The 24,306-nt window shown below is 36.2% G+C and overlaps 1 protein-coding gene across 2 annotated transcripts in view; it reads left to right on the top strand.

Annotated features, from left to right (window-relative positions):
* LOC140326192 (coiled-coil domain-containing protein 17-like) overlaps window positions 1-23,822 on the top strand; it is a 32,364-nt gene extending 8,542 nt beyond the window's left edge. Inside the window, exons 2-13 of one of the 2 annotated variants that reach the window (XM_072404562.1) lie at window positions 935-1,051; window positions 1,208-1,337; window positions 4,587-4,740; window positions 6,488-6,613; window positions 9,525-9,661; window positions 11,326-11,466; window positions 14,181-14,362; window positions 14,481-14,566; window positions 17,448-17,657; window positions 18,662-18,884; window positions 19,025-19,135; window positions 22,497-23,822. In XM_072404562.1, coding sequence (XP_072260663.1) covers window positions 935-1,051; window positions 1,208-1,337; window positions 4,587-4,740; window positions 6,488-6,613; window positions 9,525-9,661; window positions 11,326-11,466; window positions 14,181-14,362; window positions 14,481-14,566; window positions 17,448-17,657; window positions 18,662-18,884; window positions 19,025-19,135; window positions 22,497-22,637 — 1,758 coding nt within the window. In that variant the 3' untranslated portion in view covers window positions 22,638-23,822. The remainder of the gene's footprint in view (window positions 1-934; window positions 1,052-1,207; window positions 1,338-4,586; window positions 4,741-6,487; window positions 6,614-9,524; window positions 9,662-11,325; window positions 11,467-14,180; window positions 14,363-14,480; window positions 14,567-17,447; window positions 17,658-18,661; window positions 18,885-19,024; window positions 19,136-22,496) is intronic. The other variant, XM_072404563.1, reaches the window with a different exon arrangement.
* The last annotated feature ends 484 nt before the right edge of the window (window positions 23,823-24,306 follow it).

Raw genomic sequence — 24,306 nt, 5'->3', positions numbered from 1 at the left:
AGCGATCGCGGATTTCAATGATGAATCAGGGGCATTGTGTTCAGCACCAGATGAGCTGATGAAAAGATCATCCTGGGATTGCATATTTAACCTATTCTGGGAATGGAAAAGAGGAACCAGGCTGTCATTGGTAGGTAAGGTATAGTGTTTATCTAAGTGAAAAAACTGTGTTGGGTACCTCCTAATATTAAACGGACCATTTATTAGGCTTGGGACCTTTGTGGATAGGAAATGGGGGCAGAGAGTGTGTGCCCTTTCATTCATTAAAGGTCCTCTGAAATGTGGCTCTCCACTTTTGCTATAGCGAAAACAGACCCATGCTTGCTCCCAGCAGAAACGGGGCCATCATTGGAGGAGAGGGCCTCATCCCCACAATTTAACCCCTTTATTGTACTCTGGAAGCCCCCTCTAATAGGATATAAGCCCCTTACCCTGGGAATTGAGAATAGGGGTATACTCCAAATTTTTCCTGTAACCAGAAAGTGTTAAATAATCCCTGGATCTTTATTTTACTAATTCTTACTTTAGGGGTCCTGCAATGTCCAAATATGCAATCTCATGACATTGTTTCAGCAAATGCTGTATCTGCTGGTGCTGTCCATAGTTACCCCCTTACAGTATTTGCTAAACAAAATGACAGGAGCTCCACCTAGCTTTGGTTATTGTTCAGCCAATTCGGCTGATGGACAATGGCAGCTGTCACAGTTTGGCGACCAGATTAGCTGAATGCGAAATTTAGGTATGCCAGCTTGTAGCTGTTGCTTTTTTTATGTGACTGGAAACACAGTTTGAAACGTGCTTAAGAGTTATAATGAATATTGAATGTGGAAAAATATAAATTTACAGTGTTACAACGCAGACTTCAAATGGAAAATAAAGATGACATAATTCCACAGTACATTTTGTAAATAATAAATACATATATATATCCCAGTTTAACAGATTAAAACAGTCAAGAAGAAGCAAGAATGAGCATACTAAGGAAATTAATAAAATGCCACTCACAGATCATGTATTGCTGGATTCAAGTGAGAAAACTGATTTTGAAAAAGTAAGTTTTATGAGTGTATATGGATACACAATGTGAATTTTATATATACATATTTTAGTAGATTTTATATTTCATGCACACACAAAGGCTTTTTGTGCTGTCTGTGTTTGTGTCTTTCAACATAAAATGAATTTCTTTTAAATACATTTTGTACAGATCAATAGAAAACCCAGATTAGAACATGCACCCGATAATGAAACCCATCTACGTTATCTTGCCGATGCTCACAGCAAGCAAATAAATGAAATTTTATCACAAAATAAGCTATTGGAGAAACAGAGAGATGGTATGTTTTGATATGCTTTTGGCTCTTTTTTTTGTTTTTTTTTGTTTATTGTATATTATCAGTTGTTAACTGGTAAGTTATATACAGTTACAAGCCACTTTATTAGGTACACCTGTTTAACTGCTTGTCTAATCTAATGTCTAATCAGTCAATCATATTTCAGCTCCTCAAGGCTTGTAGATATGTAGACATTGTCAGGATGACCTGCCGAAGTTATGCAAGTTTTAACATGGCATGGTTGTTGGTACCTGGCAGGCTGGTCTGAATATTTCAGAAACTGCTGATCTGCTGTGATTTTTAAACTACCATTTAAACTGGCAGTTCTTTGGGCAATAATGCTTTGGTGATGCCAGAGGTCAAATGAAAATGGCCAGGTTGGTTTGAGCTGATATAAGGGCATAATGTTTCCTGGTCTGATGAATCTTAAATTCTGCTGCGACATTTGGATGTTAGGGTCAGAATTTGGCATCAGCAACATAAAAATGTGAATCCATACTGCTTTGTATAAATGGTTCCGGCTGATGGGAGCGGTGTAAATTACTGCAGTTTGTCCATTTATGATTAATTTCAGCAGGCTAACACACCATGTCAAAAAGATCAATTCATTTCAAACAGAGATGTGTTAAAACAGGAGATTTGAACATTTTGAACCTATATTCAACAAATCTGCAGCAACTGCATAATGGTATCCATTTAGTTTGAACCAAAATTCTAGAAGTGTTTCCAGCAACTTTATGAACCTATGCCACAAAGAAATTCAGTTCTGAAGGCAAAATAGGATCCCACCTGGTACTATCAATATGTATCAAATAAAGTGGCTTTTGTGTGTACATACTATATACTATATAGCTAACCATAGAGATAGTTGAAAAAACATGGTTTATAACATTTTTTGCATAAATAGCTTTGAGTGTGAATGTTAATACATGGAGCCTTATTGTTCAATTAGTTATCTTGTCATGAATTTGCCCTACATGAGGCAGCACAGGTTCATTTTAAACTAAATCTGTTGTTATCCTCATTTGGTCTTTTAAAAAAACAACTATATTTTTGTTTTAGAGATTACTTTTGGTTAACAAAACCTGTGCAGTATTTTTCATTAATAAAATCCTTTGATTAGAAACAGTTACTATAGCATTTATCTGTGTTATGAATGCATTTGTACAAGCGTCTCATTATATGATAATGTATCATAGATACTAGGTAACAACTAAATAGAAAGAAAAAAAATCATCATCAATATTTCAAGAATATTAAGAAGTGTCTATAAAAATAATAGTGTTTTTTTTCATCAGTTAGTGATCAGTACATAAATAATACTCTGCGTGGTAGAAGAGGTGGTGTTTTAAAGGGCACATAACTTCTTTAGTAGCTCATCCTATATGTTTCCTATAGAGTCAGATCTTAAAAGCAATTTGGTCTATTTTACGAATGTGCACCCAGGAAATCTCTATTTATATTTTATATTTTATCAAAGAGCTATATGTAAGGATTATGACAATTATACTGTAAATATATATCATGTTGGGTAACATTGTCTGATTAACATTATTTTTACATTTGTAATTTAAATTTACCCAAAGATTTTCAATCGTCAGCACTTAGGCTAATCTTGGGCTAAAGTTACTATGTTTATGATGTGATTTTAGCAGATAATACTGTTCCGTTTCTTTTTTACAATAGTCAGCATTTCATGAACAGGCACTTTATAATAATATATAGATGCATTGTTATTTACTAATAAAAAATGGTTGGATCCTGGAGTTATGTACAATTTCATATTTATGCCTAGCCCAAATTTGGTTACAGTTTATTAAAGGAGACCAAACAAAACAACATTTTCTTTTTACATGACATCTTCTATAAATTGCATGCCAAATGAACTCTCAGTACAGTGATACCTCGGCTAACAAAGATAATTCGTTCCAGAAACACATTTGATAGCTGAAATCTTTGTTAGCCCAAACGTGATTTCCCATAAGTTTCTATAGAAAATCATTTCATTCGTTCTTGATGATGCACACAATTTAAAGATAAGTTTTATAAAAACAGTAAAAAGCACAATATAAAAGGTCACCAAAGGCTGAGATAAACAGCTTAATTTATGTTATAATTATTTTAATAAATGCAATTAGAACAGATGTTTGTCTCATATATATATTAGTCAGCATGGTGTCAGTTACTGTATAAAATCCTCACTGTGAGGTAATCACAAACAAACAAAAAAAAAACTTAATGAAGCCTGTTTATACTTTGTGGAACCTAGATATTTATTAACTTCTGGAGCAAGCTGTGCTTTGATATGCAAAAAGAAACAACTGCAGAGTTTGTTTGGGCAATTAAAGGGTTCCAAAATGTTGCAGATGAGCTCAGCCCTTAAAATCACCCACAACCTCAGCCGTGTTTAGCAAAAGATTTCTTCTGCAAGTCATGCAAACCCCCCCCCCCATCAAGCCTCTGTCCTGCACATAAGCAGCAGGGAAGGGAAGCCCATTTATATGTAAAGAATAAATGCTATAAATCACACCTTCCTTTTAAATTCACAGCCACACGGAGCCTGCACCGTACTGACACTGGTATGAAAAGAGTTTCTCTCTGTGGCACTCTTGAAGCCCTTCTATATATATAGGTCAAAGCCATGTCTCTCTCCCACTTTTCTAACATACTTTCATGCAGTATGTTATTGGGTGTCTTACTTCATGCTTTTTTTTTTTACATTTTTTTTTTATATTCGTTAGCTGAGTCCAAATTCATTAGCAACACCACTCGTTAGCCGAGGTATTACTGTATACGTTCAGACAGCTTTCCCTCCACCTTCAGCACCATGTTCTCACTCCACAATACCATCTTCTGCTTTTAGCACTACACTCTGTCTGACGTCTTGTGCTTTGTACAGTATTTTAACTCTACTTTTGTGTTCAAATGCCTTGGACTTCTGTGATTCCTGTTCTCCACAATGCTTTCCATTTCAAAGTAAGTTGTCTCTGATCATTGTCTGTTTCCCGCCTGTCATATTTGAGAAGAACTCATAAGCAGATATTAAGTACTTCCTGACATTTTATAAATATGTAGGAATTCTGCATGTGCTAAGCTCTGCTCATTTCAACTAAGTTCTACCACTTTGGAAATGTGTCATTACTGCTGAAGGTAAGACCTGTACTTTTTCTTTAGGAGATAGAAATAACAGTTATACGTGACTATTACTGTTATATTGATGCTGAATAATGAATGTAACCTGAATAATTTCAGATATTGTACAGAGGCTGAATGAAATAACAGCTCGAAGCCAGAATACAGTCTATCTAGAAAAAATGATAAGACATTTGAATGCTCAAGAACAAAAGAATGAACAGCTTCTAAGTACTATGAAGCAACAAATAGACCTCATGCAAGCTGAGTCAATGTAAGATTTTTTTTTTCTTTCATTTTAAATGAACTGAAAACAGTTTGTTATATGATCATGATTTAATCTTTAAGAATAATGACATACATTAATTCAATTTTATTTCAAATAAGACTAACAATGGGAGCCATAGGTCTGCCTTTGCATAATATCCTAGAAAAAAAGGGTAGTGGAGTTCAACACGTTTGTGAATTGTAAACCCCCCCCCCCCCCCCCCCCCACCACCTTTTTTTTCTTTTTCTGTTATTCCCAAAAAAATGAAAATCCAATAAAATCTTTGAAACAGAAAAGGGTAGCAAATAACATTGGTTATGGTACCAGCCATGGTAGCTTTTGAGGGATTTTAGTAACTAGATCTAATAATTTAGTAACTAGTAACTAAAATCTAATAACTAAACTGATATTTAGTACCTAGATGCCTACATTTATTACCCATTTACAAATGTTGTGTTCTAAGGTTTATCCTTTTTCTTCTTTCTTGGCAAGTAAAACTTAAAACACAGCATAATAATGCTGTTACCTTATGTTACAACCTTATGTACCACAAACAGCTAAATGAATCAACACATTGAAGAATTCTTTGAAAAAATCATCTTTCATTTCTCATCAGGTCCCATTACCACAGTATGCATCAATGTGTAAACTGCTTTCTGTAGCCAATTATTTTGAATGCCACCCCTTTGCAGTAGAATGCAAATCACTGCATTGAATCACAATATACATGCCATGCATTGTGCAGAGCTGCAATGAAAAAGGGCCATGATACCCGTAGGAAACCCACGCAAACACAGGGAGAACATACAAACTCCATGCAGATAGCGTCCTTGCCGAGATTTAAATCTGAGACCTAGCGCTGCAAAGGCAAAAGTGCTTATCACTGAGCCACTGTGTTTATTTTTTGTGTTTTACTGGTTTCAATCACATAATGCTCAAAACATCCTGCTTTCAAATATTGATACATTTTTCATGGTACGTTCAGAGATATACAAAAAGAAATCCATTTTACCAAAGATGTACATACACAACTGCAATACTATCTATTTTGTATTTCTGAATTTTTGTTGGGGTTTTAGAAATTTCTTACAGATAAAAAAGGAGGTTGCGGGAAAGGGAAAACATCAGTAATGAGTACTATACTAGCCATTTTGTAATGTATTGTTACTAAAAATGCTCTCTCTTTCAATCTTCAGATAGCTAAAATTTCTTTCAACCTTTTCTTTCTTTCTTTCAATTTCTTTCTTTCTTTCTTTTTTTGTTTCAAAACACTCAGAGAATTCTTATTATCTGCATGCGTAAATGACCCAATTCTTTTACCAAAATTTTGCAAAAACAAGGAAATGTCCATCCGTCTGGCTTGCATTTCTAAAAAAAAAAAAAAAAAACTTTAAGTACATTTGATACATTTGCCTATGTTTTATACCAGAAATATAGCATTCTTTGTTAGGTGGTGTCAGTGTCATGGAACGCAAACTGTACACTCCCCCCACCCCTTTGCATAGGTACACAGTACAAGATGTTATCAGCCCCCAACAATTCTAGTTAAACCAACATGTAATGTTTAAACCTAATAAACAGATATATAAAATAATTTTATGTTAATGTAGAAGACCAAATTAGGGTAAAAAATAGAATGTCATTGTTAGGGTTTACAGACACTTTAAATAGAAACTTTTCATAACTATGATCTACTTTCGATAGTAAGCTATAGACATTCATTCTTCTTTTCCTTTTTTTTCTGATGTTGCAGTAAAAGAGGAATTTCAAGCAGACACAGTGAACCCCCAGGTTCTCGAAAAGCAGAAAAAGTCTATCCCTCTTTTCAGCAGCCTTTCATTCCATTTTATGGGGGAGGAAATATATCTTCTGAAATCAGGTAAACACAAAACCTGTTTTTATGTTCATGTTTTAGGCTTTATATATTTCACATTTGTTATATAAATAAACATTAAATACATAAATATATATATATATATATATATATATGACAAAGAATGTATAGACTCTGGGTTTTGTGAAGAGAACACGCAAAAATAGTTACCCCTTTTTAAGCAAATGTTCTTCATTAAAACTATAGGCAAAGCTATTTATCATGGGGTAATCGATGAGACCTGATATATTAAAGCTCCCCAAGACTGGAGAGGATACAATTTATTTAGTGAACCTGGTGATCCAGCAAACCTTGAATGGACTTCTTAAAGTAATTTTCTTTTAGTTAGCAAATCCATATCCATTCCAGGTTTTTTGGATCACCCAGGTTCACTGATGAAACTGTATCCTCTTCAGTATTGGAGAGCTTTATTAAATCAGACCCATTGATATGATTAAAGGGGATTGAAGAGGAAAGAAACTCTGGTTACACTCACCCTGTTATGTCTTGGGTGTCACCATCTTCATCCTTCTTCTCTTCCATATTTCAAGCTTCAGCCTTTTTGATTGGCCAGATTGGGATGATATAAGTTATTCAGTGCCAGCAGCAGGTATACCAGCTACATGGTCATGTGATTTTGGCAGTTGAAGGGAGTGATCAAGCAGGTAAATTGTCACCATTGTGCAGGGTTTTATTGCAGAAAGGGACAGGCAATTTCAACTGGAAATGATTTTGCATTTGAAGTTTGCACTGAATATCCACATGATAAGATAATTAAGGTGAACATTCACACAAGTTAATATCTAAGCATTCTTTGCCTCTTTAGGACATCAACATCAATAGACTTAACTGACACATTGGGTCTGATTTATTAAAGCTTCCCAAGGCTGGAGAGGATACACTTTTATCAGTGAAACTGGGTGATCCAGCAAACCTTGAATGGATCTTGTCCAGGATTCAAAACAAATAGCAAATTACTTTAAAGTGATCCATTCCAGGTTTGCTGGATCACCCAGCTTCACTGATGAAAGTGTATCCTCTCCAGCCTTGGAGAGCTTTAATAAATCAGACCCAATGTGTCAATAAAGTCTATTTAAGGGTACTGATTTACCTGTCCTAGTCTTTCTTGTGTTCTTCTTTAACCTAATGATCCTTTATTACTTAAACAAGAAAGAACAAAGCTCTGGATGTAACTAAAGTAGTTAACAAACCAAATATTTAATTCTTCATCAAAAACAAGAAAAAAATATTTTCTACAAAGAGTATTTTAGGTAATTTTAAAAAAATGCACTGTTTTATACTACCCATAGAAACTTAAGAAAAAACAAAACATAGATCTAGATCTTTTAAACAAAACTGAAAAATCTAAATAGGTTTATTAGAAAGCCTACCAAAAACAAGATATTTTTTCTGGACATATTTTAAGCAATTGCTAAAGGGACCGGGTTTGCTTTTAATATTACCCATAGGAACGATTTATTTGTATTTTGAAAACCACTTTAGGTGCCCCACGCCAGCAAAGTAATTGGGTCCCCTGTGGCCCTTTTCACCAGCAGTTTTCTCCATTGCTGTAGATTGCAGTAGCTTATATTATGTTGGTTCAAAGATGTTTGCAGATGGTACACAGACGTGTACTTAGATTTACACTGCTTGAGCTAGGGTTGTCATTGTCAATAGATAAAATAAAAACAATGTGAACAATTTCCTGCTTATCCACTATGATGCCATATAAAGAAAAAGGCAACAAATAAAGTTTAATCCATATAAATAGAATAATCATACTATGACTCACCAAGCAAGAGTGTAAAGCTATAATAAATGATGGTCATGTCCAGCTGGATATTTTAATGATCAACAAAGCAGAAAAAAGAGTACCTTTAGTGATGATAGCATATTTCCTCATCTTTTTTTTCCATATTTCCTCAAAAACTCTAATTTTTTTGTTTTAATTTTTCTATTGATAATTGCCATTTATAAAAATATACAAACAGACTATTGAATACAGTCCCACAAATATAAAGAAATATTTTTGCAAGCTATATACAAAGGTGCAATTTTGTTTATCTTAAAGTTCTCTCTATTAATTATTTACAGGCTTCAGTTAGGCATGCATAAACTGTTTTGAGATATTATTTGCCTATTTACTTACCTGCTTACTTACCCTTATTTCTTTTTATTCACATTCAACTGGATTGTTCTCAATGTTTCAATGTTCTCACTGTTATAAAATGTCTATACAATCCTGTAGATGTGAAAGTGTCTGGAATGTGTTCTCAGTTTTCATATTTTTATTGATTTTTACATGATAATTGATTTTTAACACAACACCAGACAGTGCAGCAACACTCTCTTTTAAGTTGACAGGGAAAAAGAAAACAAATGAATACCCAGAGTTTCTGTAAAAACAATATGCTATGAAAATATGCATTTCCATCAACATATACTTGGTAAGAAAAGGGGAAATGATAGCAATGGGAGGTTAAGTTAAAAAAAGAGATATACGAAGTGGGAAAGAAAGCCTAAAGTGTATGTAAACCAAAACAATGAACTTCACTTATGTTCTCCTTTCTGGTTTGTTAAATATATTTTTCTCTTTATATTTGTTCAATAAGTGTAAAAAAAAAAGTTGGTCCTAAAAAAAAGCCTTCTGAGATGATAATGTCCTGTGCTCTATGCCTGCTGACTTTTTTTTCCTACCCAATCTTTCGAAACATTGGTTATTCTATCCAAAATTTGAAAAAATAACTTTTTAGGGGGTCACTCTATTTTCTTTAACACCTCATCCCATTATCCATTAATTATTTACATTATACCACTTTTTTTATACTGTCCCTGTGTAGGTACTTTTATACTATTTGCCTTTGGCTAGTTTTTTTTTCATTTATATATGTTATGACACCTTGTTCCCATAACACAGTGCATTACGCATGACTTACCTGCAAAATGGAGGAAATGATCAGATGATCTTGGCACATTTACAGGACCTCCTCACTGAAGCGCAGCTAATAGAACAAAAAGAAAAACATGCCCGTTCCTTACGGAAGAAAAATAAAAGTAAGTTACATACATTTTCTATTTTTATTACTTTTATATTTCTAATATTAATGTATATGAATGCAAGATTGAAGCTAGCTATACATGAATTGACCTTAATTCAATTTGCTTTGAGTTTGATTACATTGTTTGATATATATGTTTGATCCCAGCCTTCAATTATGAATCAATAAATTGTACCAGGACACACTGCAATCAATGTACAGTTAATTCTTCATTATTAATTCTTTGTAATCAATCAAAATGTAAATAATCATAGCTATATTTTCACTCACTCATCACTCAATCTCTCAGTTAATGAAGATCCGCTCTCAGAAATACTCACCAATTACTTTTATGATCAATGGAAATTTTTTAACTCTGATCAAGGCCCTTTTAACTCTACAAATGACTTCAATTACTTTTAGTTAATCAAATTCTGGAAAAAAAAACAATTTGTGATTGATTGAATGGAATATGTGAGAAAATGGGAAATTTGACTACTGTATGGCCAGGATTTAGCATATAGGATTTAATTCATTTATTCATTTAGGGCTCTATTTATAAAACAGGGAATCAGACATTGCCTCGAACATTTCCTTGTGGGAATTTTACAGGTCTATATGTTTCCATGACAGTAATTGATTTTCACCAGGAAATGTTTGAGGGATTGTCAGATTCCCCATTTTATAGAGCCTGTTGGGTTGGTTTTTGTTAATGAGGTGGGATTATTTGGAGAAATAATAATAATTTGCAGTGACAAAGTGATCACATACATGCAGGCTGAAAAACAAAAAGCCACCTTCGGGGTATGGTGTTCATTTGTGATTTCATCTATTTAAAAGATCAGCTGGCAGACAAAGGTCTTAGGTTTTAAAAAAAAAGAAATCAAAATAGGCAGAAAACTATAAAAAAATACATTTTTATATGTCATAATATACAAAAAATATACAAAGGTATTCAAATCAGCTATAGAGTTATCATCAACTGATACATGATAATTTAACTACATGTGGATTATTGTACTTTTAGTGCTATTATCCCGAAATTGTTGTTTCCCCATTTACTTAAATATCCACATATCACAAAGATCTTCACTGTTTGGTGAGGTACAATGTTTTCATGTACGTGCATAGCAGGTTTTCATCAGTATAGGAAGCCTGCCCTCAATGATCAACAAACTTCCCATAGGTATAAATAGAAAGTCTACTCCACATGGGTTTTAGCTAGTAGACTTTCTGTAGAGATAATGGGCCTGATTTATTAAGGTTCCCCAAGACTGGAGAGGAGCTTTAATAAACAAGGCTCACTGTGTAGCAGAACCTCACAGCAAAGATCTCAACAGATATATATATTTAACATGTAGATGTTGGGCTTTTGAGTTTTTACCTAGTGCTATCAGTTTTAGGTTTCAGCAGGTATAGGCATTTCATTTTCTAAAATTGACAATCTGGGAAAAAAGTACTATACATTTAATTATAATGAAATGTTTTGGGGTCAAAATGTTTCTGATGTCAGAACAACACTTGGCTTTAGAAAATTCTATGAACGGTTGTTATTGTTGTGAGTATAGAAATATGGTAATTTATATTACCATGCAGTTACAGCTAAATATTATGACGTTTAGTCCAACCATATGGATATTTTTAGGTTCATTAGGTTATGTTTTCTTTTTACATTTTTAGAGGGGCAAAGTGCTACAAAATGGCATTTAAATGAGAAATTAATTACACTTGAAATGGAAAATCAACAATTAGAAGATGAACTCTTTAGACTTCAACTTCAACGACAAAAGAATAACAGGATACCCAAGACAACAAATGGAGGTGTGTTTTTAATTTGGAAATGAGATGCTTAAAACTTCTTCTATTACTGTGCCCGACTTTCCATATTTTTTAGAGTTTTATCTCTTATTTACAAAATTGAGAAAAAAAAAGAGTGTACTTTCTTTTTTTCGACTATATCACCTTGATAAACTCTTCCACAAACTTACCTGCAATGACCATATGTTAGAGGGACAGAGCTAGTGAATATTATTTGATATGGGAGGTGGATGCTTTAAAAATGACTCTTATGACTTTATATTAAAAAAGGTAGTTGGTTATCATACCTCTATTCCGACAAATCAAGTAAATAACGAACAACTATAATAATACAAACAAATTGCATATACTTTTATTGACAACCATTTACCCATGAAAATTGTCAATCTTTTTATTGCCTATTTGTCTGCAAAATTGTACCACAGGGAACAAAGTTGCTGTATAACTTTATCACATAATATGCATGTACTAATATGCAGCTCAGGTGGTAAAAATCTCAGTGTACATAGGTGTTTTGCATAGTAACAGATTATCTTTAGATGCTTTGTGGTTTACCTTGGAGTTGGCTGTTTACCAGCATGTGTTTGCAGTGCCCTGATAAGGAAATCATCAAAAGGTCTTAGTGTTTATTGACGTTTAATAAGTAATACAGATTAATGCATGTTATTGTTATTACTATAAATAAAAAAGTGGTGCAATAAAAGAAATGCTTGTATACAAATATGGGTGAGGCATTCCCGTAGTTACAACTGATAATGAGATGTTTATGAAAGAATGCTTGAATGCAGCTCACAAAACCAACACTTCAAGTGCAATCTGAAAAAGCACTACTACTAATTACAATATTACATTATAAGAATTATCATTTTGACTGTTTATTCATTAGAGAATATAGCAAATTATTATGACTTAAGTGCTCTTTCATAAATTGGACACTTAATGTTAGAATTAGTCTTAGTATTAATATACATTCAAACAAGCAAAGCAGGACAGTCCTATATTGTCTACACAAATAGGGCTTTTCCAAAAAACATTACTAGGCAGAGGTCTCTACAGAGATCAGAAAGTCAACAATTCACTAAACTGATTATGTACTCATTATAGCATATGTCACATAATACACATAAATGTACTTTTTAAAGTACTTATTTATTATTTTGTTAGGATGGACAGTAGAATGACCAACTTGTCATCAAAGCTAACAGCAATATTTCAAGTTGAGGATAGCCAAAGTTACTGAATTTAATATTGCCCAAGACTAATTTGTTTTTGTACTTTTCTTTCAATAAAGTACGAGTATTAAAATATGAAGAATTTAGGCAATACATTTTATTATACTATACACTGTATTATATCATTGTAAGGCCTTGATCCAGCAACAGTATCCGCCAGACACCAGTCCCCCAATCTTATCTCTTCCCCTATAGCAAGCCCCACTCAGCCTCAGGAGGCTAGTTACCCCATTCCAGAACATGGTTGCCCCAGGACTTTTATGCACAAGGAATGGTGCCTGGCGAAGGACTGACAAAGGACCAGGAGCCTTCAGATAAAGCAGTACCAAGATTTCAGCAGAGATAAGTCCAAAATACAGAACCAGAGGTAATTCACAGGTAATCCGTCCACCAGACAAGGTATTCAAGGGCAAAACAAAGCTGATTTGGGTCACAGGCAAAAGCTCAGTCTAAGTAGCATACAGTCACAGGGTCAGAAACAGGTATGATGAACTACAGTAAATCCGACGAAATCACACACCAGCAGCATGACAGCCTAGCTTAATGCTACAACAGGCACTGGTGTCTGGAACAGAAAGGCTATAACGTTCCAGCAGCCAATGGCAGCACAGGATTGAGCCAGAGACTAAACTTCTCCAAGAATTGCCTTCAGCTGTGCACAACCCCTGAGTGTGTGCTGGGGAAGCTGAGAAAGTACATCTCAGGCTGCACAGCTAAAGGGAAGCAGGGGCTATTGTTATTTCTTTGTTCTCCTTGCTGCTGCAAGTGACATCGCTGGACAGAATAAACTGTGTGGGATACTGCAGTGGGGCACAGAAAGGGTTTGCCAGCTCAATAAGTGTCTCCTAACAATCATATATACTTTGTATACTTTATACCAGTGGTCGCCAACCTTTTTTGGCCAACGGACCATTAAATTTACCAGCTCTGGACCGGGCATGCGCGGGTAGCTGGGTGTCATGCGTAGTAAGCGGTTGACCACTGCTTTATACTATCCTATGCAATACTATATTGTGTACAGTATATATTTCATTTTTGAAAGATTGGGCTTTTAATGTAATTATTAGTTGCACAATGTATGTAGGTTTTTGTATGATTTTTATTTACTAGTACAATGCTCAAAGAGGGGCTTAAGGTCTGCATACACTGTAGATTTTTGCACCTGATATGATAGTTTGTAATTGTCTTGGACGAAAATCTAGAGTTTGTGCAGATATTTCCCCCAGAGTTGAAAGAGAGGTTGTTTGTGATCTGCAAGGTTGGGGATCAGTTGTACAGCATAGAGGAAGCCTGGAGGAGTGAAGAATAAGGCAGTTTGTTTATTCCTCTACCTCTAGACAACATGGGCATTTAGCCCTTGCAACTTGGGAAGTAAGTCCCACTGCAAGACACTTCTCTTTACTTAACCCAGAGTTTAGCTTGATTTAAATTCTATATTACTACTTGAATTAGCTATTTTTATGTATCTGTTTATTTGCATGGAAGATTTTGAGAAGGGTCTGCAATTCCCCAGATTTATGAAAGATCCTCCCTATCAAAATATAAAGACTCTAAATGCAGAACTTGAAGTTTTAAAGCAGGAACTGGAAATTCAGAAAATAAAGCGTCGTCTGAAAACGTCTGTTACTCGCCGAGCCAAACCTCAAATGGATGCATTTCTTCCAATGGTAACAAGTGCTTTTCAATTTCTTTGTCAGTGTACATTGACAATATTTTTACTATATTGTTACAAGACAGTGTGAACAGACTCTTTACAAAAACTGACATCCCTGAAAACTATTGCAGGAAATGAACAAACCTGACTCCCCAAATCCTGCTAAACAGTATTTAAACTTCAATCATGGACTAGAGCCAGCACCATATGACCCCATGTAAGTACTAGATTTTTCTGTTTGCTGAAATGTCATGTGTTATTTTTATGTACATAAATGGTTATGGATGATAATCATTAACAATAATCATGCATACTGAAAAATGTACCTAAATCTGTGATGTTTGTTGAAGAAAAACAGGAGACTTAACTAGGCTCAGGAGTTATTGAAATGCTTACAAATACAAAACTGCTGTGATTTGACTATTTCAGTGTATGCTAATGGCTACTTAGCGCTTTTATCGTCAACCGCCAACCTCTGTCAATAATGGCACCATTACAGCACAGATAATGACGTCACTGCTGCTAATGCAGGCAGGCATTCACATTCTCCAGCAGAGTAACTATAGCCAATACATCTGCAATGGGACCTAGGAGTAGGACGGAGCACCCGGGCAGGGGGTTGAAACACGTTACACATAGAAATTCTGTGTCTTATGTGAAGCTAACACAGGTGTTGTACTGGATCTTTAAAGTATAGAGAGGGTGCCACTGATGCGGAGCCCTGAGAAGACTTAGTTATAAAACAGCTAGCACTAGTTAGCTGTTATAAAATATCATTACTAGTGACAGATTTTCCTTTTTTACCCTCAAAACTTCTAATACAGTCCAGCCCTTTTAATTTTTTTTTATACCTAAACCAGTCTTCCTGGGGCTGCAAAAAAAGCAAACTAGACAGATAAGGGTTGTAGAACTTTAAAAAAGCCAAGGTTTAGAATGTGAATAGTATTGATTAGTATTAGATTATAAAATAATTTTGTGCAGGAACTTATCTATTAAGTAATTATAAAAAATATCCTGATTTTCCTGATTTAAGGTATTATTAAAACAGATTACTAGACGATCTCACTCAGCATGAGTTTACTTCTGGACTTTGGAACTCAAGAAAAAGGGGCACCTGGAGACAGAGAGGACATTAGTGTCCTGATGAAAATAATGTGCTACACAGCACAAAGAGTGTACCAGTTAGGGCAGTGTAATGTACAGCATTGTGTATATGGTGCAGCAATGAGGAATATGTACGTTACAATGCTTATCGGTAGGACAATGGCCTTGTGTACTTTTTAGGGGAAAAAAAATCTGTTGATAGTGAAGGAATACTCTGAAGTCAGTGGTCCCGGGGAAGAACAAAATGACCTAGGATCAGTGGGAGGAAATAATGGCAAGTGTTGGTGATCTAGGGAAGAATATTTGCCTTGTATAACGGGCAGGAAGACTACCCAATGTTAATGGTCAGTGGAAGGAAAAAATGGCCATTGTTGGAGCTCAGATGGAGTACAAAAATGTTTCAAATAGATATTCAGTGGGAAGAAAAATGGTGGAATTGTTAGTCAGTGGTAGGATGCCCAGGCCCCAGGTGCTGGTAATATTAGAACTTGGCAGGAGAGGCACTACTGACAAAAATGGGGTGGGAATAACTATAATGCACAGAAAAGAGTGTCAAAAATAGTGGTGGGAACAATTAGTGAAGGGTGGGGAACAGTAGTGCCCCCAGCAAGGGGTGTGGGGAACAGAAGTGCCCAGCAAGGGTGTAGGGAACAGTAGAGGCCATTGGAGATGTTACTATTGGGGGCTAGCAGAGGCTGTGGAGGGACATCCGAGCACAGTGAAAGATGAGGGTAAATAATGGTGTCAGTGCCAACACTTTACCTTATCATTTAGCCTGTACCCAACCTACTGCTCTTTTGGTCCGTCCCCTGCTGCTGGGACTGTACAAACTCTGTTACAAAGGAGATCACTCTTTTTCAGAGCTCCAAAGTGCAGGGCCCAGAACTATGTAAAGCAGTTCAGAGTTCAGAGGTGAGGTTTATGTAATGAACCCAGTGAAGGGGGAAAGAGTAAAAGAAGCACACAGCACAAGGGACAAGATTATTTAATGTACAGGGATCAGAGGACAGTTCAAAAATAATAAAGCTCAGGTATTTCGAGTATGTAAGACACAAAATGCAGGGTAAAGGAATATGTTCTGCATTGAGCACAGGGTTCAGGCATTAATAATATATGATTACATGTATGTAACACACAGAATGTAGGGTACAGTAATACAAAACATACAGTGCAGAGTGCATAAGTATGTAATGCATAGAGTTTAGCAGTACATAATGCACTGAGTGCAGGGGCCAGGAGTATGTATCGCACAGAGTGTAGGAGGAAGGAATAAGTAACTCACAGAGTACAGAAATCAAAAGTAAGTAAGGTGCAGGAATGAAAAGTGAGGCACAGAATGTAGGTATAAAAAGTACCTAATACATAGGGTTTAGGGCTCAAGAGTAAGTAATGTACAAAGCACATTAACGAAACAGCACAAATCCCAAGGACCAGGAGTAGGTATACAGGTCTGCAATGAAGGGATTAGTGACAGAAACCAGAAGCTGCTAAAGCACACGAATTACAAAAAAGTGGGTCGTCATGGCATCTGGTCCCAGGATAAGTCCTTTTAGGGAGTAGAGAGAAATTGGGCCAGGGGCAGTTTTGTCCTGAGCTCAATATTTACAGAGGAGAGAAACTTTGTTTGGGGAAGAACTATGTTTGATCTCAAGCTCAATATTTTATATACTTTAAGCCCCATGCACTTTTTGTATTACTTACTCTTGACCTCTGCACTCTGCACTGTGTGTTACTCCTGATCCCTACATTTTGTGTATTACCTACCTTTGACCCTGTGTTTCAGATACTATATATAGTAAATATATAAATGCATAAATATATCTCATAAATTATTCTTTTATTCACTTATTGTTCCGTTGCTGTTTGTATTACTAAAAGTGAAAATGAAGTTTCAATGAAAGTAACAAAAACATCAAAACCCTTAAAATATATTATGTGGGAGACATAAAGCAGCGTATTGCATTTAACTGTTCTATGTGTTTCTCCTGTTACAGTGCAGGCTTTGTAGTATTTTATGACTATCTCCTTGGCCTCGATCCATCCTATCGAGTATGCAGAATGGCAGTGAGTCTTTGCAGTGGAGGGCAAGAGATGGGAAATCCCTCAGCCCTCCCTCCTGTGTATTGTGAAGCTGCATTATCCAAGTTCCATGACAACAAGAGACAGAATATCGCTATTTTGGCTACAAAGCAGGCTGTGCCCAGGTACCTTTTCAAATTTAAATGAAGTTTTTCACATAGTTTTAAACATTCTAATTGGAATTAAAAACTGCAAAAAAAATTTGAAAGTTTTATAAACCATTTTTAAAAAACATTTTATGATGTATTTATTTTTCAAATACTAATAACTTTTTTTATTATATATTTAATTTAACTACTGAAAGTAAAAAAATCTCAATTGTATCTTTAATATACCAGCTGTAGAGTTTCTTCATTCCTGATATGCAATGTATTACCATACATAGTTTAATGTGGTACTTTAATGTGGAATAAAGTGTAATTAAACATCCAACTTTAAAAATAAAATAGAGCAGCTGACTTTTATAACATGTCAATAAAGCAAAAGCAGAATGTTAAATTTGTAAAGTGGTAAAGAAATGAGTTAGATATTTACTAAGGTGAAAAACTTTAGAATTTGAAAAAAAAATTGAGGGAAAAATCTGGAAAGGCTGCATATTAAGTAGCTATGAAGAGAAACATTACATTATAAAGGATTTTTACAAAAATATTAATAAGAGAAACAATGATATCAAATATCAGTTTATAAATGTCTAAGCCGTATGAAAATAAAAATGCCCAACAATTCAATGAACAAAAGTCAGATTGCCTGTGCAAGTAATATACAGAAAAGTAAGGGTTAGGGGCATTTTCTGTTTTCTTAAATTTCCAAACCATTGAGGACATTTACCTGACAGGAAGTGGCCTTATAAAAGTAAGTCAAAAGAGAGCTTCTTGATACTAAACATGTAAAGCATAAAGGGCTTTATTTGTAAAGCAGTATCTGATATTCAGCAATATTCTCCGGTGGAGAATATTTCAGGTCCATGTGTTTTAAAAGGCAGTAACTGATTGTCCACCAGAGTATTCTGAGTTTGGTGAAAGTAAGGAGAAAGTTTGGTGGATGTCATATACACTGCTTTAAAAACAGACCCTAAAACGTAATCATTTGTGAATAGAATAATAATATGAATGCACTTTTTTTTCAACAGAGTACGTCCTGCCCCAAGCATCTCTCTAATAATTGAGCTACAGGCATCTGGAGGCTATGATCCTTATGGCCAAGAAATAAGTCGTCTAATACCTCGAGGATGGGTTAAAGTAGACATTTTTGACTATCAGAACAGAGTTATTAGTGGACAATGGAAGGTTCCAATTCGAATACTTCCTGTGAAACCATCACTTACTACAGGAGCCTTGAATGGCGTGCCTCAGGTATTATAATAAATCTTTTGTTTAAATTAGTGTCAACTGTGATGTTTTTTACTGACATCCTAGCATTGCTTTTACTAATATACACTAATTGTAACTTGTTTTGTGCTTTGTTTTCCTAAATGGTTTATTTAATCTCTTAGCTGGAAAATGCAGAGTTGCATTTTCGTCTTGTTAACGCAAGAGATGCAGACGTACAGAGCACTTATCCCATTGACATCAGCAACGCATTATTCTATAAATACCCTCCATTGGTAAGTTTCACATGCCATTGCAGTTTTTTCAAGTAAAAAAAAGTTGTAGTAAATTTCATTTCACTTTAATTAATTAATTTAGAAAATGCTTTAATGTCTAAATTGTGTAATAGGAAAAAGTCACTGGTTTATCAACAGGAGTCTCTCTACAGCGGATTTTACGCTACATACTATTAACATTTCCAGGAGCTCAGCTGCTAGACAGGATTATAATGTATACACTCAGAACTATGGCAATGCAACATAATTATCCTAAATGGCAGTTGAACATTGTATTTTTTTTTTAATGTACTTTTTTTGGTGTGGATACTAATACAAAGAACAGGAGGGCACTTTTAATTCTAGCATAAAGATTCAAATATTTACTGCACTGGAGAACATCTTTCCTATAGTTCTTCATGTAATAGCCATTATCTGATTGTGATTGTGTGTGTTGTGCCATGATACTACATTATGGAGTATGCTGTTGTGGTTATGAGTTCAGTGAAACACGTCTGAAGGATTACAGTTTAACAAAATGATACATACTGGAAGGAAGATCAGAGACTGAAATGTGCTCCAGGAGTAGACATCATCCTTTTTTTTTTTAAAGAAGATACAAAAACACAGTAAGTTGAGTTTAAGTTGAAGTTTATGACTTATCAGTATGCTGCTGCTCCTTATTTGTCCTGTCTAGAGCCTGAGGTCTGGGAGGAAACAACAAGATAATATGAACAGTTTTATGGCGAGTGCCTAATTACAAAATATTCTTCCTAGTGGGTCCTGGCTCTCTACAGTGACAAAGGAATTCGGGTACAGCACACAAGCTTTTTCTTTTGAATGGTCATATAACTAGCAATATGACCAGGTGAGCGTGTCTCCTGTCTAACAAGGGATCTGTTACATGACTGGGGTAGCTCAGGCCTTCTAGCCCATCCCTTACCACCACCGTCAGAACCTCCGCCTCCCCCCGACCCCCACCTGCTTACCAACCACTCCCCCACCATTAAATACACAAACACCAATCTTGGACTTAATTGGCATAAGCAGCCGTTTATTAGCCAACAATAAACAAATTAACCATTCAAGTAAATAACAAACAAATATCCAATATTAATTAAATGACAAAATAAATAAATGGCAAAACCAAACTGTATACCATCCCAATAAGCTGAAACCAGAGAGTAATAGAAAATAGCATACTCCAGCACTGACGCCAGAGGGGTAATAATAAATATACCCTCCCCAAGTACTAACACCAGGTGTTAATAGAGTATATCAATCCCTTTGTGCTGAAAACAAAGAGTACAACTGCATACTATCCCACAATACTGACCCCAGGGAGTAATTAAGCATACCACCCCACTGAACGGACACCAGGGAATAATAGAGCATACCATCCCACAGTACAGACATCGGGGAGTAATACTGTATACCGTCCAACAGTACTCACACCAGGGAGTAAGGAAGTATAGTATACCCCCAGTACTGACATCAGAAAGAAATCGAAAATACCATCCCACAGTACTGACACCAGGGAGCAATAAAGTATACCATCCCACAGTACTGACACCAGGGAGCAATAAAGTATACCATCCCACAGTACTGACACCGGGGAGAAATAGATTAGATCAGCCAGTACATACACTCGGGAATAATAGAGCATACCATCCCACAGTACAGACATCGGGGAGTAATACTGTATACCGTCCAACAGTACTCACACCAGGGAGTAAGGAAGTATAGTATACCCCCAGTACTGACATCAGAAAGAAATCGAAAATACCATCCCACAGTACTGACACCAGGGAGCAATAAAGTATACCATCCCACAGTACTTACACCGGGGAGAAATAGATTAGATCAGCCAGTACATACACTCGGGAATAATAGAGTATACCATCCCCAGTACTGACATCGGAGAGAAATAGTGCAAACCAATCCCACAGTACTGACACCAGGGACTAATAGAGTATACCCTCCCACCATACTGACACCCGGGAGAAATAGAGCATACCACCCCACCATATGGACACCATCAATTAATATAGTATACCATCCAACCTCTGATGTTAGGGATGACCTGACTCAGCCATCCCCACAGTACTGACACCAGGGAGTAATAGCGAATACCATCCCGCTGTACTGACACCTGGGAGAAATAGAGTATACCCTCCCACAATACTGACACCAGGAAGTAATAATGCATACCGTCCTCAGTACTGGCACTGGGGAGAAATCGTATATCGTCCCCCCATTACCGACAGCCCCCAGCCCAAACTCCCTCTAACTCCCACTTCTTAGCATCATCCCTCTTCCCATCAGCATTCACTTTTCCTAGCCCCACCTTGCTGGAAAAAAAAAGCGTGCCCATGTGCCCCATCGCACCCCGAGCACTCATGCCAGGACCTACACCCTCTCCCCCCGCTAAACCCTCTGTCTCCTTTTCCGGCCGACTAGCACACCACCTCGCGCACCACTTCATAAAAAACCTGCCTGCAGCTTGGGGTAAGGCCTAAGAATTCAGAGGCTTCTCAACCAGTAAATCGGAAGGTGCGCCCCCTGTCAGCCACAGCCCTTAGCACGCCCTCTGACTTAGTCCCACCAGATGCTGGGGCCCTAGCTTCCAGGAAGGCCCCAATCCTGCAGGCCTCTTTCCCAGGGCATCTGGGGCTGTGCTTCTCGACAGCCGCAGCCCCTTCCCCATAGCTCAGCCTTGATTGGAGATTCTCCCAGGCCAGCTCCCCACCTGTGACCTATTCGCCTGGCTGTCTGGTCGGGGGGTCCTCTTAGGGGGTCCCGAGGACTGTGCAGACCCCCTGAAAAGGTTTAGAGCTCAGCAGCACCTATGCATCCAAGGCCGCAGCCCTTCTACTCTAGCTACACCACTCCAGCTTGCAAACAGGCTTCACTACGTGAAGCCGCTGCCTCCCTAAGCTGGGCCATGAGGCCGCCAAAGGATGCCCTATCCCTACCTATGTCCTGTCGAAACTTTTTCTTCCAAAAAAAGGGCATTCCACTTCCGTCTTCCCCCTTTAACTCATCCTATGCCTAATCCCCTCCTACCCCCCCCCCCCCCCCCAGCATTACTTCATTTTATTAACCCTTAACACCCCTGGTCTGGGCCTCACAGCCTGACTTATACACAATATTATATTAATTCTTTCTACTTGAACACCATATGTTTGCAAGCAAAAATTTTAATTTCACAGTGGGTCAATTGGCTGCATGCTTGGCCTTCCAAAATTACAGCTAGAATATGAAAATAACAGCTAGAAATATCATTTTCCTGTTTCAATTGTTTAAACATAAATATTAATTACAAGTAAAAAAGTTGGTCATTAAAATTTCAGTAACTGAACACTTTTTTTTTATTTTACAGAATGTGGCCTATTTTCACCCTGAAGAGGTTGTTCTTCCATCTCCTTATTACAGTTCCTCACAATTGTTTCCAAGCATGCACCCCATTTATGGAGACAATGTGGATTCTCCTCCTTCCAGGGACAGAATAATGACCCAGTGAAATTAATGAGATCTGCACTTTATAGCAACTTTATAATCTTCTGTCAATAGTATTGTTAATTTGTGTTTACAAGAATGTTTCTAATTTATATTAATATTATCTGACTGTTGTGTTATTACAACAGCCATCACAATGTAGGATTTAACATTAAGAGTACCCATAGATCTAGTAAGCCCACCGAAATGTTAAAATATCTATGTTGGACAAATAGGTTATCTAGCCTTAAATGCTAAATTATCACAGCTCATACATGCACATGAATATTTAATTCAGGTTTCAGAAATTTCTGACTGTTGATTTTATGCTATGGAATGTGAAGAAGATTCTTTATCCAAAAGGAAGTTATCATATAAGACAGGTATTATGTTGTGCCTGGCCTGTATGATTAGGCATTAGGTAAAAATAGAGAGAAAGAAAAAGACAGGCTTTTTAGGCACAGTAGGCTTGATCATGTACGTGTTGTTTATTTGATAGGATTGTTGTGTAGTCTAATCTAGACATAACGCTCCTGTGCTAGAACCTTCTGCTAACACAGTCCTACTATACTAAATAGCGTGATTTTGTGAACAAAATTAACATATATGCACACCAACAAACATCTATACAGAATTATTCTCCAATACCCTACGTGTTTTGCCCCAAAAAGGGGCTTCCTCAGGGGTTTGGAAATTCAGAACTAAAGTGACATACTAGATATAGTACATTTTGCGGCTTGCTGCTGACAGTCAATTCCTTTTTCATAAAAGATCCTTCTGAAGTTATAAGTAAGTAACATTTACGAATCTTCAATAGATAATCTATTTACATACTGGAGCAGTGTTTCTGTAGGACATGTTTCTCATTAACCTAATTTAACTCTATTATAGTTACCTGGCTGTTCTTTTTCTTTCTCTCTATTTATACCTAACACTTTAAGCTATTGCAAAACTTTGCAATATTTCCCAAATTATTATTCAATAAATAACACTGGATATATACATACGACAATCTTTAAGCATTATTAACAAGGGAGAGCAACTTGTCACAAATGGCTTTGTATCATACTTTCAAGAAACTATTTGTGCTACTTTGACCTGTTAAGTTATTTTTTGTGATCAAAAACTGTTAAAATTGTATGAGAAAAGCAGTATATGGCAGTGTATGACCAACATTGAACTAGATGAATAAACTGAAATAAAATTTAGTTTGCTAAATCACTATGTATCCTTACCAACTACATTTGTTTAATGAAAATACTTGTTTTCACCTTTTACAATATTTTGTTGCATTGCAGTGCTAGTGCCTTCTGCAACCTCTTCGCAGCCAGTTCTGGACTACATCCCCCTCCCCTCAATCAAAATATTATTTTAAGGAATGCGAAAAGGATTTTTCATGAGGAATGCATCCTGGTTCTCATGTGCTCTAGAAAGTGTTCAAATCCCATGACAAAGAGATAAGTCTCTGACCCACAACTAGTACAGTATACATGGTCACTTAAATCACAAAAAGCTATCTATCAAATAATTTTAGTTAAGAGAGTAGGGAAAAACAATACCACTGTCCATGGTGAGATAATCTAAGGGGATTTATTTAGAATAAAAGTTACAAAGTAAAAGATAAAGAGATAGAGCAAAGCAAAGCACACATGTGTGGAGACCCAATGGCATACTCAGAAGGTCTGACTACTAGC

Source organism: Pyxicephalus adspersus, chromosome 3, assembly GCF_032062135.1.
Source record: "Pyxicephalus adspersus chromosome 3, UCB_Pads_2.0, whole genome shotgun sequence".
NCBI classification, from domain to species: domain Eukaryota; kingdom Metazoa; phylum Chordata; class Amphibia; order Anura; family Pyxicephalidae; genus Pyxicephalus; species Pyxicephalus adspersus.
This window is presented reverse-complemented; position numbering and strand designations above follow the sequence as displayed.